Genomic DNA, 17,076 nt, shown 5'->3' on the forward strand with positions numbered 1-17,076 from the left:
CTCCACTGTTTGTGACGTTCCCTCTGCAGGTGGGGAGCTGTGGCTTGAACCCAGATCCTTGGGCTTGGTAATCTGTGCTGTTAGCCAGGTGTACCTCCACCTGCCCCTCCTGCTTTCTTTACCTTCTCAGTGTGGTCATTTTTTCCTCTGCAGGGCAGGGATCCTCCCCTCAGAGTGGTGAGTCGCTCTGTCCATGCACCCTGAATCTGGTCTGGCTGCTAGATGGACATTAGCCAGGAGGACATGCTGCCCACTGAGGCTTTGCAAGTCCTCCAGCAGTGAACGTGTCCCCCTGCTGAACCGGGACCCTGGGCCTGTGGGGAGGGACCCCGAGCCCAACTGCTGGAGGAGCAGAAGCCATAGCCTTCTGAGTGAGGTCAGCCTTCCATCACCTGGCCGTCACCCCGTGCCAGCTTCCCAGAGGGGCCATGGGCCGGCACCATCAGCTGCGCCTGCCAGACCCACCTGTGGAGCGGGGAGCTTGGGGCGGCTTGAGGAGCAGCAGTGCTGTGGGTGTGCACCTGCAGTTGCAGACATGTGCCCTGCGGAGAAAGCATTTCTTTTCTTTCTTTTTTTTCTTTCTTTCTTTTTTCCCCTCCAGCGTTATCACTGGGGCTCGATGCCTGCATGACGAAGTCACTGCTCCTGGTGGTCATTTTTTCCATTTTATTGTATACGACAGAAATGGAGAGAAGAAGGGGAGACGCAGAGGGAGAGAGACACCTGTAGACCTGCTTCACCGCTTGTGAAGCTACTCCCCTGCAGGTGGGGAGCCGGGGGCTTGAACCAGGATCTTTGCATAGGTCCCTGTGCTTCCTACTATGTGCGCTTAACCCGGTGCACCACCGCCCAGTCCCTAGGCATTTCTTAGACTTTATTAGAGCCCAGCTTCTGTTTATGGGGACTGCTGGGCTGAGCATGGGGCTTTGGAGCCTCAGGCATCAAAGTCTTTTTCCCCCTCTTCTTGTCCTTGTTTTTTTTTTAAATTATTGTTGTTGTAGTTATTATTGTTGTTATTGATGTCATCATTGTTATATAGGACAGAGAGAAATGGAGAGAGGAAGGACAGACAGAGAGGGGGAGAGAAAGACAGACACCTGCAGACCTGCTTCACTGCCTGTGAAGTGACTCCCTTGCAGGTGGGGAGCCGGGGGCTTGAACCGGGATCCTTACGCCGGTCCTTGTGCTTTGTGCCACCTGCGCTTAACCCGCTGTGCTACTTTCCGACTCCCAACCAGGGTTTTCTATCCCCTCATCTACAAAAAGAAAGAGAGAGAGAATTGTGAGAGCAGAGACTGCAGAGCACTGCTGAGCTCTTTTGTAAGTGGTGGGCATTGGGGTTTGAACCTGCAGCCTCAGCCTTACAAGTCCTGTGGTGCTCTTTCTGTCGCTGAACAAGTTCTATTCTTCTGCTTGTAGAACTTCTCTGGTCTAAGTGTCCTCTTAATCACTGTGCTGACAATATCTTCCTTCTTAACAATGTTCTCATCTCTCTAAGGGATGCACACTTTGGGAAGCCTTGAACTGTGACACAGTCTGACTGCTTGTAACCCATGGCCCTGGGAGGGTGCTTCTAAGCACTGGAGCAGGGGTTCACCTCCTAGAACAAAATGTACCTTTTTCCCCTTTCATTCAGCAAATGGAATAAACTCTGACATGACAGAATCACCCTCTCTCGCCAAAACTTTGTAATATCTCTACAAATTAATTCCAATCATTCTCTGGTTAGGGCTGGACTCCCCAGGGGAAAGGAGGATGGGCTTCTGCAGAACCAGAAAGGCCTAACGGACTCATTCCAGATGTGCCTGACCTGTGTCTCTGTTGGCGGCTGATGCAACTTCCTGTTAGTCTGACACGTCTCCGAAGGAAGGATGTAGCCCGCTGGCCGGCATTACTCATCTTTCTGACCACGAGAAGCCACAGCTGCGGAGGCTTCTGTGAAGGTGCGGGCAGAGCCGTGTGTCCCTCCCAAGCCCGCTTTGCTGGAGACTCATCCCTTCCCGTCCCCAAGCCCACAGACCCAGGGGAAGCCACAGCCTTCACCTTTCAGCTGCCTCCATCATGGCTGGTGGGACCCACAGAGAGTTCCCGGCAGGGCTCTGCTCAGCCAGGAAGAGCAGTTTGTGTGGAGGCTTTCCAAGAGCGGCTGTCCCCTGGGTGTAGAGCTGAGCACCACTCCCGTCCCTAAGGGCAGGGTCGCCAGCCCAGGAAGGCTAAGGGGCTGGAGACCAGAGATCTGATCAGAAAGGCTTCAGCGAGGATTTCTTTTTCAGCTGCAGCTCCATGTTTTTAAAAAGTGTAGTGATATTTTCCTAGCTAAAACAGCAATATATCTGGTGTGGGAGTTTGAGAAAAAAAAAAAAGCAGACACACATAAGTAAATAACTCACCTGTTAGCTTAAAGCAGAATGTGGAGGGAGAGGATCTCTCTCTAGAAAAGAGAAGGTGGGGGAGACAGGAAAAGAGGGAGAGATGGGGAGGGAGAGAGGGAGGGAGGGAGGGAGGGGGAGAGAGAGAGAAGTAGCCCAGGGACAAAAGAACTGTAGTTTAATATTTAAACCTCTCCCCTGTAATGTGCTGGCTGAGCACATTGTCCTGAGCAGCGTAGCTCTGGCTCCGGGTCTCGTAGTGCAGCTGGCATGGGGGTCGCTGCCGTGGCCCCTTGCACCTGGAGTCCACTAGGGATCTGTTCACCTGTGGCCGGAAGGCCAGGCAAGGATAGACAGCATAATGGTTCTGCAAAGAGACCATCCTGCCTGAGGCTCCACAGTCTCAGGTTCTTTCTCTCCCCCTCTCTGTCTTCCCCTCCTCTCACCATTTCTCTGTCCTATCCAACAACGACAACAACAACAATAATAACTACAACAACAAAACAACAAGGGCAACAAAAGGGAAAATAAATATATTTTAAAAGTTAATAAATAAATTAATTAATTAGGTCGAGCCCCCGGCTCCCCACCTGCAGGGGAGTCGCTTCCCAGGCGGTGAAGCAGGTCTGCAGGTGTCTGTCTTTCTCTCCCCCTCTCTGTCTTCCCCTCCTCTCTCCATTTCTCTCTGTCCTATCTAACAGTAAAGACAGACAACAGTAATAACTACAACAATAAAACAACAAGGGTATCAAAAAGGGATTAAATAAATAAATATTTTAAAAAATAAAAAGAGGGAGTCGGGCGGTGGCGCAGCGGGTTAAGCGCATGTGGCGCGAAGCGCAAGGACCGGCATAAGGATCCCGGTTCGAACCCCGGCTCCCCACCTGCAGGGGAGTCGCTTCACAGGCGGTGAAGCAGGTCTGCAGGTGTCTCTCTTTCTCTCTCCCGCCTCTCTCCATTTCTCTCTGCCCTATCCAACAATGAACAACGTCAATAACAACAACAATAACTACATCAATAAAAAAAGCAACATGGGCAACAAAAGGGAATAAATAAATATTAAAAAAAAAAGAAAAAAGAAAAGAAAAATAAAAAGAAAAAATAAATAATGAATTAGGGAGTCGGGCGGTAGCGCAGCGGGTTAAGTGCATGTGGCACCAAGCACAAGGACCGGCATGAGGATCCCGGTTCGAGCCCCCAGCTCCCCACCTGCAGGGGGGTCGCTTCACAGGCGGTGAAGCAGGTCTGCAGGTGTCTGTCTTTCTCTCCCCCTCTCTGTCTTCCCCTCCTCCCTCCATTTCTCTCTGCCCTATCCAACAACAATGACATCAATAACAACAACAATAATAACTACAACAATAAAACAAGGGCAACAAAAGGGAATGAATAAACATTTAAAAAATAAAAGTTCTACCCCTCTTATCTTACAGTCTTGATGGTCTTTATTAAATCAATAAACATAAAATAAATACATTTGTCAGTCTCATTCCTAAGAATCTGGTTAATTAGACCTGGGATACCTTGGTTCCCTCTCTCTCTCTCTTTTCTTATTTTAGTGAATTACTTCCTAGATTTAAATTCCCTTTTTTCTCATTGTTTTATTTAATTGAGTAAATGTTTATTTTTATTGTTTACTTTACTTTTTTTTGTCAACGGATTCTCTCTGGGTCTTGCTGCTGGCACTATGAATCCACACAGTGGCCATTTTTTCTTTTTTTCCTTTTTCTTTCTAGAGACACCTGCGAGTGGGGAGCGGGGCCTTGAACCTGGATCCTCATACACGGTGATGTGTGCGCTCAAACGGGTGCTCCACACGCGGCCCCCGGAATTGTTTTATAACAAAACATTATTCTATTTCATCTTATTTTATTTTAGAGAGAGGGAGAGAGGACACAGCAGCCAAGCTTTCTGCGGTGAGGAGGGGCCGGGCTTGAACCTGGGCAGCTACACACTGTCCCCTTGAGCCACCCCATTAGCTCCAGCCTTATATATAAAGGAGGGGCCCAAACGGGGGCACATCCTTCTCCTCAGGGGAGGGTCTGCTGGGTGCCCCCACGCTGTCTTTATCCTGTCACAGTGGCTGGTGGCCCTGGTGGCCCTGTGTGGTGGAGAGGAGTCATGGCTGCAGACCCCCAGCTCCCCAGAAAAGCGGCCACCCCTGTGTCTCTGAGCCGCACACCCCCCTCCCCGTCACTCACACACGTTGCTGAGCTGAGAGGCCAGGTGAGCCCCCCCACCCCCGACAAAATCACACCTGGCCAGCAGGGGTGACACTCAGCACCCATGGGTGGAGGCTGCCTGAGGCCCTGAACAAGGCCACTCCATCACACCTGTGTCGGGGTGAGGGCATGGGCGGGGCTGCTCAGGCAAAAGTATCTTGGGGTCAACAGGGATTAAAGGGGGGTCGGGCAGGGGCGCACCTGGTTGAGCAAGCAAGTTGCTATGCACAAGGACCGGGCTTGAGGCCCCGGTCCCCACCTGCAGGGGGAAGCTTCATGAGCAGGTGTCTCTCTGTCTCTCTCTCTCTCCTCTCAATTTCTCTCTGTCCTGTCCAATAGAAGAAAATTAAAAAGGGGAAATGGCCCTGGGGTGGAGGGGCTGGATTCCTCTTTATTCATTCCACAAACGTGGGACTGTGAATATTGACCAATTGCAGATTCTTTTTTGTTTGTTTTTTCGGGGTTTTTTTGTTTTGTTTTTTTTTTGCCTGCAGGGTTATTGCTGGGGCCTCAGCACTACAGATCCACTGCTCCTGGAGGCTGTGTTTTCCCTTTTGTTGCCCTTGTTATTTTTATTATTATTGTTATTGTTGTCGTTGTTGTTGGATAGGACAGAGAGAAATGGAGAGAGGAGGGGAAGACAGAGAGGGGGAGAGAAAGACAGACACCTGCAGACCTGCTTCACCGCCTGTGAAGTGACTCCCCTGCAGGTGGGGAGCCGGGGGCTGGAACCGGGATCCTCACGCCGGCCCCACTCTCTCTCTCTCTCTCTCTCTATATATATATATATATATATATATATATATATATATATATTTCCCTTTTGTTGCCCTTGTTGTTTTATTGTTGTAGTTATTATTGTTGTTGTTGATGTTGTTGTTGTTGGATAAGACAGAGAGAAATGGAGAGAGGAGGGGAAGACAGAGGGGAAGAGAAAGACAGACACCTGCAGACCTGCTTCACCGCCTATGAAGCAACTCCCCTGCAGGTGGGGAGCCGGGGGTCAAGCCAGGATCCTTACGTGGGTCCTTGCGCTTTGCACCACTTGCGCTTAACCAGCTGCACTACCACCTGACCCCCCAAATGCAGAGTCTCTCTCTATATATATACATATACATATATATTTCCCTTTTGTTGCCCTTGTTGTTTTATTGTTGTAGTTGTTGTTGATGTTGTTGTTGTTGGATAGGACAGAGAGAAATGGAGAGAGGAGGGGAAGACAGAGAGGGGGAGAGAAAGACAGACACCTGCAGACCTGCTTCACCGCCTGTGAAGCGACTCCCCTGTAGGTGGGGAGCCGGGGGCTTGAACCTGGATCCTTAGGCCGGTCCTTTCACTTTGTGTCACATGCGTTTAAACCTGCTGCGCTACCGCCTGACCCCCCAAATGCAGATTCTAAGGTGCAGTGAAGTCTGGGAACAACGTCCGTCTTGAACAAAGTCCAGTAGCAACAGAATTCCCCTTACACCCCCAGGTCCCCCTCTCGCCCACAGGCCTGATAGAGGGGAGGTGCAGTGGGTTCTGGGGGGAAGGCCCAGGAGCAGGGACAAACCCCAGATTTTGGCAGGGTTCCCAGGTGGCCCCCCCCCAACTCGAACTCGCTTTGTGAACCCTGGGAGGAGGAGGGGCAGGATGGCTGGGTGCTTGGGGCGGGCACTCAGAGCTGGGTCATCTTGGGGTGGGGATGCGGAGCCAGGCAGCTGGCCACCCCTCCCCCTCCTCCTCCCCCAGGGTGGACCCGGGAGGGCAGGGCTGCAGGCGAGGGTAGGGCTGCAGGCCGGGGGCGGGGACTGTCCCCAAGGCCCTGGGATCTGGGATCTGGGATCTGGGATTGAGATTTGAGATCCAGGAGGCGGGCCCTGCCTACCGCAGCCTCCGCCCTCTGCCGGGCGCGGGGACGGGGACAGAGCGCCAGGAGGCCAGGGGAAGGGGACGGGGGACAGAGACAGGGACAGGGGGACGCTGGCCAGGCCCGCCCTCCCCTCCATGGCCCAGCAGGCGCGGCCAGGCCCCGGGGGCCCCGTGCAGATCCGTGTGGCCATCCAGGAGGCGGAGGAGACGGTGGAGGAGCCTGGGGACAGTGACGGCACCGGGGGGCCCACCGGGCAGCTGAGCCCGGGCTGGGGCAGCGCCAGTGAGGACGAGCCCGGCCACGGACACAGGTAAGGTGGGGGCCCAGCCCATGCACTCAGACCCACAGCCCCTCCCTTCTGCATTCCCATGGGTGGGAGGGGCCTGACCAGTCCATCCCGGCCAGCTGGGGGTGGCAACCCTGGAGGGGGGCAACCCTTGGGTGGGGACCAGCCCATCCAGACAGTAGGGAGGACAGCCCAGGAGGTGGGCACAGCCCATCCCAACACCCGGCGGTTTGCCCTCCTTGGGCAAAGGCCCTGGATCTTGTCACCCTGTCACCAGCCCAGAATCACCTTCAGTCCCCCCAAAACCCCGCGTCCACAGGCTGCAGCCAGACCCAAGGTCCCGGCCTCAGGGGACTCCAGGGCCTGGACACAGCTGAGCCCAGGGCACCCCAGGAACCCCCCCTCTTGGGGTCCTTCTCCCCTCCCCACTGTCTCCCCTACTGGGGTGCCCACCTCCCCAGAAACATCCTCCCTTGCCAGCTGGAGGCCAGACTTGGGGACGTGAGAGGTTGTCTGCACAGACCCCAAGGCTTCAGGGCACGTTCTAGCCCTCCCTTGCACCCAGGCTGGGCAGGCCAAACCCCCCACCAGACTCTCCGTCTCCCACCTCCCCCAGGAAGCCACCCTGAGCTGGAGCCTCTGGGCCCTGGGCTGAGCTGACAGCAGAGGCCTGGGCTGTGCCCCCCCTCCCCCCCCCCCCCGCCCGTGAGCACCCAGGACCGGGGCTCTCTACCTCCTGCCGCTGCAAAGAGGTGGGGGAGGGGAGGGGCAGCTCTGGGTGTGCCCCCAGGTGTGGGTGGGCGCCCTGTGTGTCGCCCAGGGGGCTGCAAGCTGCTGTGCTTAGAACTGCCTGACGTCAGCCTCTCAGGGGACCTGCTCTCACTCAGCTAGAGAGACACTGGCACGCCCAAGTCTTTACGGCCCACGGAGGAGAGCACAGGGGCACCCAGGGGCGTCAGGGCGGTAGGGTCAGAGCCCTCCCCTCGCTACCCCCCACCCCTGTGGAAAGCTCTGAATCTATCAGCCAGAGTCAGGGTATGGGGGGAGGTGAGGGGGCTGCAGAGGGCAGTCCCTTCCCGCTGTGGCGACCAGGAGAGGGGCCATGACTGAGGACATGCCAAATGCTTTAGTGTCTGGCACACTGGGAGTTGGATTCATTCATTCACTCATCCATCCATCCATCCATCCATCCATCCATCCACTGTGCTATGACAACTCACAGTCTCAGGGAGAAATCTCCCCAAACACCAACTTCATTTCATTTTTAAAAAAATGTTAGCTTCTGAGAGTCAGGCGGTAGCGCAACAGGGTAAGTGCATGGGGCACAAAGCGCGAGGACCGGCGTAAGGATCCCAGTTCGAGCCCCCGGCTCCCCACCTGCAGGGGAATCGCTTCACACGCGGTGAAGCAGGTCTGCAGGTGTCTGTCTTTCTCTCCCCCTCTCTGTCTTCCCCTCCTCTCTCTATTTCTCTCTGTCCTATCCAACAATGATGACATCAATGACAACAGTAATAATGACAACAACAAGGGTAACAACAAGGGCAACAAAAGGAGGGAAAATGGCCTCCAGGAGCAGTGAATTCGTAGTGTAGGCACCGAGCCCCAGAGATAACCCTGGAGGCAAAAAAAAAAAAGTTAGCTTCTTTAAAAAAAAGTTTAGGGAGCCAGGCGGTGGCGCAGCAAGTTAAGCGCACATAGCAGAAAGCACACGAATCAGCATCAGGATCCTGGTTTGAGCCCCCGGCTCCCCACCTGGCACTGTTTCTCTTACCTCAGTAAGAGGGGTCGCTTCACAGGCGGTGAAGCAGGGCTGCAGGTGTCTGTCTTTCTCTCCCCCTCTCTGTCTTCCCCTCTTCTCTCCATTTCTCTCTGTCCTATCCAATAACAATAACAACGACAACAATAAACAAAAAAGAAAAAAATGTATCATCTTCATTTTTATTATTTATTGGATGGAAACAGCCAGAAATTGAGAGGGAGGGGGTAATAGAGAGGGAAAAACAGAGAGACACCTGCAGCCCTGCTTCACCACTGCAGGTGGAGACCGGAGGTTTGAACCTGGATCTCTGTGCACTGTAATGTGTGTACTCAACCAGATGTGCCACCACCCACCCCCTTGACTTATTTCCCTTTGATGGTGGGGGCAACACACTGCCCTGGCCGCTGATCTCCTGAGGTGCAGGGAATGGACCCAGAGCCAGATGCACGCACCCCCAGGCACCCCTCCAGACTGGGGCCAGGGAAGGGTCCCAAGGAAAAATGAGGAAAGGGGAGCCTTCCCCCAGCTGAGCCTCTCCCCACAGCCTCCCTCCAGAGGGCTCCAACAATAATAACAACAACAACAATGATAAACAACAAGGGCAACAAAAGGGGGAAAATAGCCTCCAGGAGCAGTGGATTCTGTAGTGCAGGCACCGGGCCCCAGTGGCAATCCTGGAGGCAAAAAAATGATAAGCGAACAGGGGTCAACTCCACAATGTTCCCATCACCAGAGCTCTGTGTCCCCATTCCATCCATTGGAAACTGCAGTGACTCTCCTAAGCTCACAGATATGGGCTATTATTGCTATGTAATATATATTATACGTTTCATTGTATGTTCCTGCCTTCTTTTCTAAGTCACACCTCCACCTGTGACTCCTCCTAAGCATCCTTCCTTTTTTCCTTGTCTCTCTGGGTCCTGATGGAATTGGAGTTCAGAGCCCGCTGGGCATCTTCCCCTGACATTTCTCCCCCTCTGGGAGCCTGGACCCAAATTCTTTATGGGGAGCAGCAGGTGGGAGTTCTGGCTTCTGTCGTCGCTTCTCCGCGCTGGACGTGGGGGTTGGCAGGTGGATCCACACCCCCAGCCTGTGTCTGTCTGTCCCTCGTGGGGCAGGGCTCTGGGGAGGGGGGCTCCAGGACACATGGAGGAAGGTGTCAGCCCCATCCCTGTGTTCTGATCCTGCTTGAGTACCCATTCTCGAACCCAGGACAAAAGGGCTGTCCCGGGGGGCATCCAGTGCCGGGGGGGGGGGGGGGCTCTGCTTCTCTCTCCCGCCCTCCCCCCATAGATAAGCCTTTAAACAGAGTCATGAAGTGGCCTGCAGGTGCCTTCACCATCCCGACCTCACGTGCTCCTTGTTCTGCTGTGTTTGTGGGATGGGTGTGGCCAGCCGTCTCTGTGCCTCTGTAGCTTTCAAGCTGAGCTCAGGTCCCAAACCAGAAAAGCTTCATGGTGGCTGAGAACACGGCCATTTCTTTCTGTGAGGCTGAAGCCGGCCCCTAGCCACGCCCCACATCTGGGTTTCCTCAGCTCCACGGTCCACACCCTACACCAGAACCTGACTCACGCAGAGACACTTTCCAGTTACATCTCTTAAGAAACATCACCGGGGGCCGGGCAGTGGCGCAGCGGGCTAAGCGCAGGTGGCGCGAAGCGCAAGGACCGGCATCAGGATCCTGGTTCTAGCCCCCCGGCTCCCCACCTGCAGGGGGAATCGCTTCACAGGCGGTGAAGCAGGTCTGCAGGTGTCTGTCTTTCCCTCTCCCTCTCTGTCTTCCCCTCCTCTCTCCATTTCTCTCTGTCCTATCCAACAACAATGACAGTAATAACAATACTAACAACAACAACAACGATAAACAACAAGGACAACAAAAGGGAAAAAAATGGCCTCCAGGAGTGGATTTGTAGTGCAGGCACCGAGCCCCAGCAATAACCCTGGAGGCAAACATATATATATATATATATATATATATATATATATATATATATATCATCATTATTTACTAACTTAATTTTCCAGAGCACTGCTCAGTTCTGGCTGACGGTGGTGCTGGGGACTGAACTAACCTCAGGGTGTCCCCAGTACCCCCCAGCTTGGGACTCCTGCCCCCTTCTCTTCCCTTCCTCTCTCTCTTTCTTTCTTTTTGCCTCCAGGGTTATCACTGGGCCTTGGTGCCGGCACTACGAATCCACTGCTCCTGGAGGCCATTTTTTTCCATTTTATCACTTAGGACAGAGAGAAATTGAGTGGGGAGCCAGGGGCTCGAACCCAGATCCTTGCACGGGCCCTTGTGCTTAGTGCTACATGTGCTTAACCTGCTGTGCCACCGCCCGGCCCCCTTGTTTTTTTTCTTTTTGTCTTGGGTGCATGAAAAAAGACTGAATGTCTGAATACCAAATAGGAAATACAGAACACAGAAGCCCCTGGGTCCGCTTCTGGGTCCGTTCCTGACAGTAGGTTGAGGTCGCCATAGCAACACACAGGCCTCAGGGTCTGGGGGCCCAGGCGCCAAGAGCAGGACGTCTGCAGGGCCGGCGCCCCTCCCACTCCCAGGTGCCAGGGAAGCAGGTGGCCCAGGCTCCTCTCCCGACGGCAGTGGCTGCGATGCTGACGGACTGATGGACTGGCCGAGAGGCCAGGGGGTGGGAGGCAGGGCCTCGGGCATGTAAGTCGAGTGCTCTGACGCTGAGCTGCCTCCCAGTCCTCCCTTTCTTTCTTTTTCTTTCCTTTCTTTCCTTGTCTTTCGCTCTTTCTTTCTTTCTTTTTCTTTCTTTCTTTTCGCCTCCAGGGTTATCTCTGGGGCTTGGTGTCAGCACTACAATCCACAGCTCCCCATGGCCATTTTTCCTATTTTATTGGACAGGACAGAGATAAATGGAGAGAGGAGAGAGAGATAGGGAGAGAGACAGAGAGACCCCCGCTTCGACACCCACTTCACCACTTGTGAAGCTTCTCCCCTGCAGGTGGGGACCAGGGGACTTGAACCCAGGTCCTTGTACTCAGGACTATGTGCGCTTAATTGGTGCACCACCTCCCACCCCCTTCTTCCCACATGTCCCCTGTGGCCCCCGGTCTCCCCTCTCACTGGACCCAGGTCACCTGGGCAAGGCTGGGCCCTCCTTGTCGGACACAGGCCTCACCTGACCCTCCTTGAGTGAGGCCACCGGTGGCAGGTGGCCTCGGCCTCACACTGCCCCCGTGTCCCTCTGGTCACAGCGGTACCTCGAGCGGGGCTGAGCCGGAGCGGGGGGACGAGGCGGAGTGGACACCCCCAGGCCCCGAGCTGGCCAGGAGGCTGGTGGAGCAGATCGAGTTCTACTTCTCGGACGAGAACCTGGAGAAAGACGCCTTCCTGCTGAAACACGTGCGCAGGAACCAGATGGGCTATGTCAGCGTCAAGCTGCTCACCTCCTTCAAGAAGGTGCCCCCCCCCCGCAAGGGCGCAGGGAGGAGTCTGGGGCCACCGCCACGGCGCAAGGCCCCGTAGACACAGGTGGCCCCACTGGGATCGAGCGCAGAGGTGGCCATGCAGGGACCCGGCTCCGTCAGGACGTCCGGGTGGGGTGGGTGCTGGGCAGGGGGCGGCCACGGGACCCTTGGTCATGATGGGGCTCCCTGTGGCCCAGCACCCCTGGGTCTCAGCCAGGCTTCCCTCGGGAGGGCCTGGGGCAGCATTCTCCTCAGGCAACACCCTCGCCGTTCTGACAGAGAGTCCTCAATGCCTCCCTCTCCTTCCCTGCCCCCACTCTCCCTGCTTTTCCCTCTCTCTATCCCCCTCTCATTCTCTCTCTCCCTCTCTCCTTTCCTCTCTCCTTTCTTTCTCTCTCTCCATACCTCTCCCTTCTCTCTGCTCGCTCCCTTCTCCTCTCCCTCTCTCCTTTTCTCTCTCCCTCTCCCTTCTCTCTCCTCTCTCTTGAGTCCAGAGAGTGTTTCCGTTCTCTGGACTCAGGGCTGCACAGTCCAGCTGTGACTCCAGAGACCGATGCAGCGGGTTAGAAAGAAGAGGGGCAGGAAGTCTGGAGGTGGCGCAGCGGGTTAAGCGCAGGTGGCGCAAAGCACAGGGACCGGCCTAAGGATCCCGGTTCGAGCCCCCGGCTCCCCACCTGCAGGGGAGTCGCTTCCCAGGCGGTGAAGCAGGTCTGCAGGTGTCTGTCTTTCTCTCCCCCTCTCTGTCTCCCCCTCCTCTCTCCATTTCTCTCTGTCCTGTCCAACAATGACGACAACAATAACAACAACAATAACCACAACAACAAAACAACAAGGGCAACAAAAGGGAACCAATAAATAAATATTTTTTTAAAGAAAGGAGAGAGCAGGTTGGCGAGACAGCGCAGGGGGAGGCACCCGCCTTGCTGCACAGCCCAGTTGTGGACCCCCGGGACCCCCAGGGCGCGGCAGCACTAGACAGGCTTGGGTGCTACAGTCTCTCTCTCTCTCGTCAGTCTAGAGCAGGGAAGCCCCTGCAATGACAAAAAGAGAGGCTGCAAGGAGGACAGAAGGGAGGGAGGGAGGGAGGGCAGGTGGACAGGAGGGCAGGTGGACAGGAGGGCAGGTGGACTCGGGGCAGGCGGGCAGTGGGGGTCTGAGGCCCTGCCCCCACGGGTGTAGCACCTGCCCCTCACCCCCAGGTGAAGCAGCTGACCCGAGACTGGCGCACCACGGCGCACGCCCTGAGGCAGTCCTCTCTGCTGGAGCTGGACGCTGAGCAGCGCAAGGTGAGGAGACGTGCCCCTGTGCCCCCCCTGCCCGGCCGGCGGCTGCTGCTGTGGGACCTGCACCTGTGCCCGCCGCCGCCAGGCGCCCCCCAGGACCCAGACGGGCTGCTCATGGAGCGTCTGCTGCCGCTGTTCCGCGCCTTCGGGCCCCTGGCCTCCGTGCGGGTGCTGCGGGCCGGCCGCGAGCTGCCCCCCGACGTGCGCGGGCTGGCCGGCCGCCACCGCCAGCTGGGCGCCCAGGACTGCGCGCTGCTAGAGTTTGAGGAGGTGGCGGCGGCCGTGAGGGCCCAGGAGTTCCTGGCGGGCCGGGCGCGGGCCGGGGAGGGCGTGAGGGCCGTGCTGGTGGGGGCCAGGACCCCCAAGAAGAAGCCCCCCCAGGACAGGGGGCCCGCGCCGGGCCGGTCCCCGCACAGGAGGGTGGGGGAGCTGCAGGACCTGAGGGACGAGTCCTCTGCCAACAGCTCCTCGGACGCCGAGAGTGACCCCACGTCCCCCCGGGCTCCCCGGCGCCACCGGCTCAGCCCCCCGGCCCCCCCGGGCCTCTTCCTGAGCCCCAGCGCCTCCCCGAGCTCCAGCCCCTGGAGCAGCCCCTCGGCCCCGCGCCGGGCGGCCGGGAGATCCCCGCTGGCCGAGGAAGGCGGCAGGGCCAGCGACTGCTCCTCTGACAGCAGTGCCACCCCCTCCGGCAGCCCCTGGGTGCGCAGACGCCGCCAGGCCGAGCTGGGCACCCAGGACAGGAGCCCCGGAGCCAGCCCGCTGCCTTCCAGGAGGCTGCACCCCTCCGACGGGCTCCCCGTGGGCGTCCTGAGAATGCCCCGTGGCCCCGACCACGGCAGGGGCTTCCAGGAGCGGGTGAGGGCAGGCCCATAGGCCTCTGCAGCCTCGCCTGGCCCCCGGGGGGATGGGGGGGGCAGCTGGGTGGCCGAGAAGGGACACCCGCAGGGTGACATGCTGGAGAGAGCCGTCTTCTGTTTGAGCCTCCTTGGGGCTCAGTCCCCCCCAGCATGGGGTCAGCCGACAGGCCCCCCCACACACACACACACCTGACTGCAGCTGGCGGGAGGCAGAGACCACTGGGCAGGACTGGCAGGGGCCTCCACTAGGCCAGGCTTCACCCTTTCAGAGACGTCCCAGGAGCTCCCTCGGGCAGTGTCGCTAGCTACAGGGTGTTTTCCCAAGCCACGTGTCCATCCCTGGTTCTGTGAATAAAGGAAAAAAAAAAAACACCCAGGCAAGTTCTAACTTTCTGAGTCGTGTTTGACTAAAAAATGACGCCCCTGAGACAGGGCTGTGGGTCTCCGCTGGACAGGAGGGCTTCTTCTTCTAGCGTTTGCCCTTCTTCCGTAGCCAGTCAACAGCGTCAGGTTGAGCCTGATGTAAAGTTTCGAGACCTCCTTTGAATCTGGAGAGGTGGCAGTCGTTGACTATGTGGGTCATAGTCTGTCTGGAGCCGCAGGGGCGGTTCGGGTCGTCTCTGGCTCCCCAGCGATGGAACATAGCGGCGCACCGGCCACGGCCTGTTCGATAGCGATTGAGGAGGGCCCGATCATAACGTACTAGGTCAGAGCCGGGTTGACGCTCGCAGGGGTCTGCGATGAGGTGTTTGTTCTTGACCTCAGCTGACTGCCAACTCTGTTTCCAAGAGTCTGGAACAGAGAAGTTCAGTGTAGGCGTAGGGGACCAGATTGGGTGACGAGACGTCAAGCGTTGGACAGGGTGGGCGAAGATATCCGCGTATATTGGCAGGTCCGGTTGAGCGTAGACAGGAGGGCTGAAGAGGAGACACGGCCGTGCTCAGAGGTGCCCGGGGACACAGCAGAATCAGGCGCCGTCCTGCCTGAGCTGCCCACCTGCAGGCCGGTCAGCCTCTGCCCAGGGCTGAGGGAAACCAGAACCCTGCTCCCAGGGACGGCGAAGCCCCCTTGCTCCTTTCTCCTCCTCTCTCTCTGGGTCCTGATGGAGTTGGGGTGCAGAGCCCTCTGCCCATCCTCCCCTATCAGTTCTCCCCTCTAGGAGTGTGAACCCAAATTCTTTTTTTTCTCCATTTTTTAAGATTGGGGTAGTTTCTATTATTTGTTTTTTTTTTGTCTTTTATTTTAATTAATTAATTAATTTTTGCCTCCAGTGTTATTGCTGGGACTCGGTGCCTGCACTACGAATCCACTGCTCCTGGAGGCTATTTTTTCCCTTTTGTTGCCCTTGTTATGGTTGATGTCATTGTTGGATAGGACAGAGAGAAATGGAGAGAGGAGGGGAAGATAGAGGAGGGGAGAGAAAGACAGACACCTGCAGACCTGCTTCACCTCCTGTGAAGCGACTCCCCTGCAGGTGGGGAGCCGGGGGTTCGAACCGGGATTCTTACTCCGGTCCTTGCGCTTTGCACCAGGTGTGCTTAACCCACTGCGCCACTGCCCGGTCCCCTGGGCCCAAATTCCTTATGGGGAGCACAAGGTGGGAGCTCTGGCTTCTGTAACTGCTTCTCCGCTGGACAGGGTGCTGGCAGGTGGAAGCTCGCCCCTCCCTGGAACAGCCGTCTGTGGGGCTGGGCCTGCCGTCCTCAGACTCACACACTTTGGGGAGTTTCATGTGAAGCTGACTAAGCCCACGGTGGGGCTACTGAGGAAAAAAAGAGTCTAGCAGAACACTTAGTACTCAGAGGTGCTGAGTGAACACTGGCACCTTTTTGTGGGGTGGGGAGCTGCAGCGAGGAGGCCAGCACCTTGCCACTGAGCAGGGGGGAAGTCTCTTCCATCCACGCAGCAGGCAGCAGTGGACAGCCACACAGAGAAGACCAAGTCTTGCGGCCAGGCGGGGGCACCTGGTCAAGTGCACAGGACATGAAGCATAAAGACCCCCGCAAGGATCCCAGTTCAAGCCCCCGGCTCCCCCCTGCAGTGGGGTCGCTTGAGAAGCGGTGACGCAGGCTAACAGGTGTCTCTCTGTCTCTCTCCCTCTCTGCCTTTCCCTCCTCTCTCCATTTCTCTCTGTCCCGTCCAATCAAACGGAAAAGATGGTGACCAGGAGCAGTGGGTTCCTAGGTCCGGCACCGAGCCCCAGTGATGACCCTGGAGGGAAGGAAAGAAAGAAAAAAAATATACAGTGCAGGGATGTGTGAAGGCCCTGCATCTGCTCCATGTACCAGAGCAACACTGGTCCTCTCACATGAGTGAATGAATGAATGAATGAATGAATGAATGAATGAATGAGACATAGTTCACCATGGGGCTAGTGGAGCTGGCTGGGCCTTCCCACCCCGGACCATCAGGCTCTCCTGCCTGGGAAAAGGTGCCCAGATGAACAGCCGCTGAGGCCTGAGGGTAGCTGACCCCACAGAGCCTCACAGAGGGGAGTGAGCAGAGCTGGCACCCCCAGAAGACCCGCTGCCTTGCCGCTGCTGCCACCTGTGCCTGAGACACCACACGACACTCACTCAGTAGAGTACAGGTCTGACTGTGTCACAGCCATGCTTATGAGCCCTGGCACCACAGGGGAACACCATGGGTGGCAGTGGGGAAGCTCCTGGGTGTTAGAACAGAGCTTATTCAAGCAGTGAATAAGCTTATTCAGGCCCTGGAAGGGGTTTATGGAGGCTCAGTTCATTCCCCAGCTACAAAAACAGACAGACAGCTACAGATCCTGGCAACTCTCAGTGGAAGCGGGTTTCCAGGCCAATAGGAGAGAAACTAGAGGAGGGGGCATAGAAACCACAGTGGGAAAGTATAGCCATTAGTGAACTGGCAAAAGGGAGCTGGAGAGGACAAAGGACAGCTGAGGGCCACCAAGCTGCAGATGCTGCCATGACGACACCCTGACTTCCCTGGGCAGACGCCCTCCCCCACGTGTCCTGGAGCCTCCCCTCCCCAGAGCCCT

At 56.6% G+C, this 17,076-nt stretch overlaps 1 protein-coding gene across 1 annotated transcript; it reads left to right on the top strand.

Annotated features, from left to right (window-relative positions):
• The first annotated feature begins 6,469 nt into the window (after window positions 1–6,469).
• On the top strand, window positions 6,470–14,432 carry LARP6 (La ribonucleoprotein 6, translational regulator). The gene is made up of 3 exons (XM_007538517.3): window positions 6,470–6,750; window positions 11,708–11,912; window positions 13,120–14,432. Exons 1-3 carry the CDS (start codon window positions 6,575–6,577, stop codon window positions 14,074–14,076), a joined length of 1,338 nt encoding a protein of 445 aa, XP_007538579.1. The 5' UTR covers window positions 6,470–6,574; the 3' UTR covers window positions 14,077–14,432.
• The last annotated feature ends 2,644 nt before the right edge of the window (window positions 14,433–17,076 follow it).

This window comes from Erinaceus europaeus, chromosome 16 (genome assembly GCF_950295315.1).
Source record: "Erinaceus europaeus chromosome 16, mEriEur2.1, whole genome shotgun sequence".
In the NCBI taxonomy this organism is placed as follows: domain Eukaryota; kingdom Metazoa; phylum Chordata; class Mammalia; order Eulipotyphla; family Erinaceidae; genus Erinaceus; species Erinaceus europaeus.

Coding starts and splice junctions, on each gene's coding strand:
- LARP6 (XM_007538517.3), top strand. CDS start 6,575: ATGGCCCAGCAGGCGCGGCCAGGCCCCGGGGGCCCCGTGCAGATCCGT. Junction 6,751..11,707: donor GAGCCCGGCCACGGACACAG/GTAAGGTGGGGG, acceptor CTCTGGTCACAG/CGGTACCTCGAGCGGGGCTG. Junction 11,913..13,119: donor TGCTCACCTCCTTCAAGAAG/GTGCCCCCCCCC, acceptor CCTCACCCCCAG/GTGAAGCAGCTGACCCGAGA.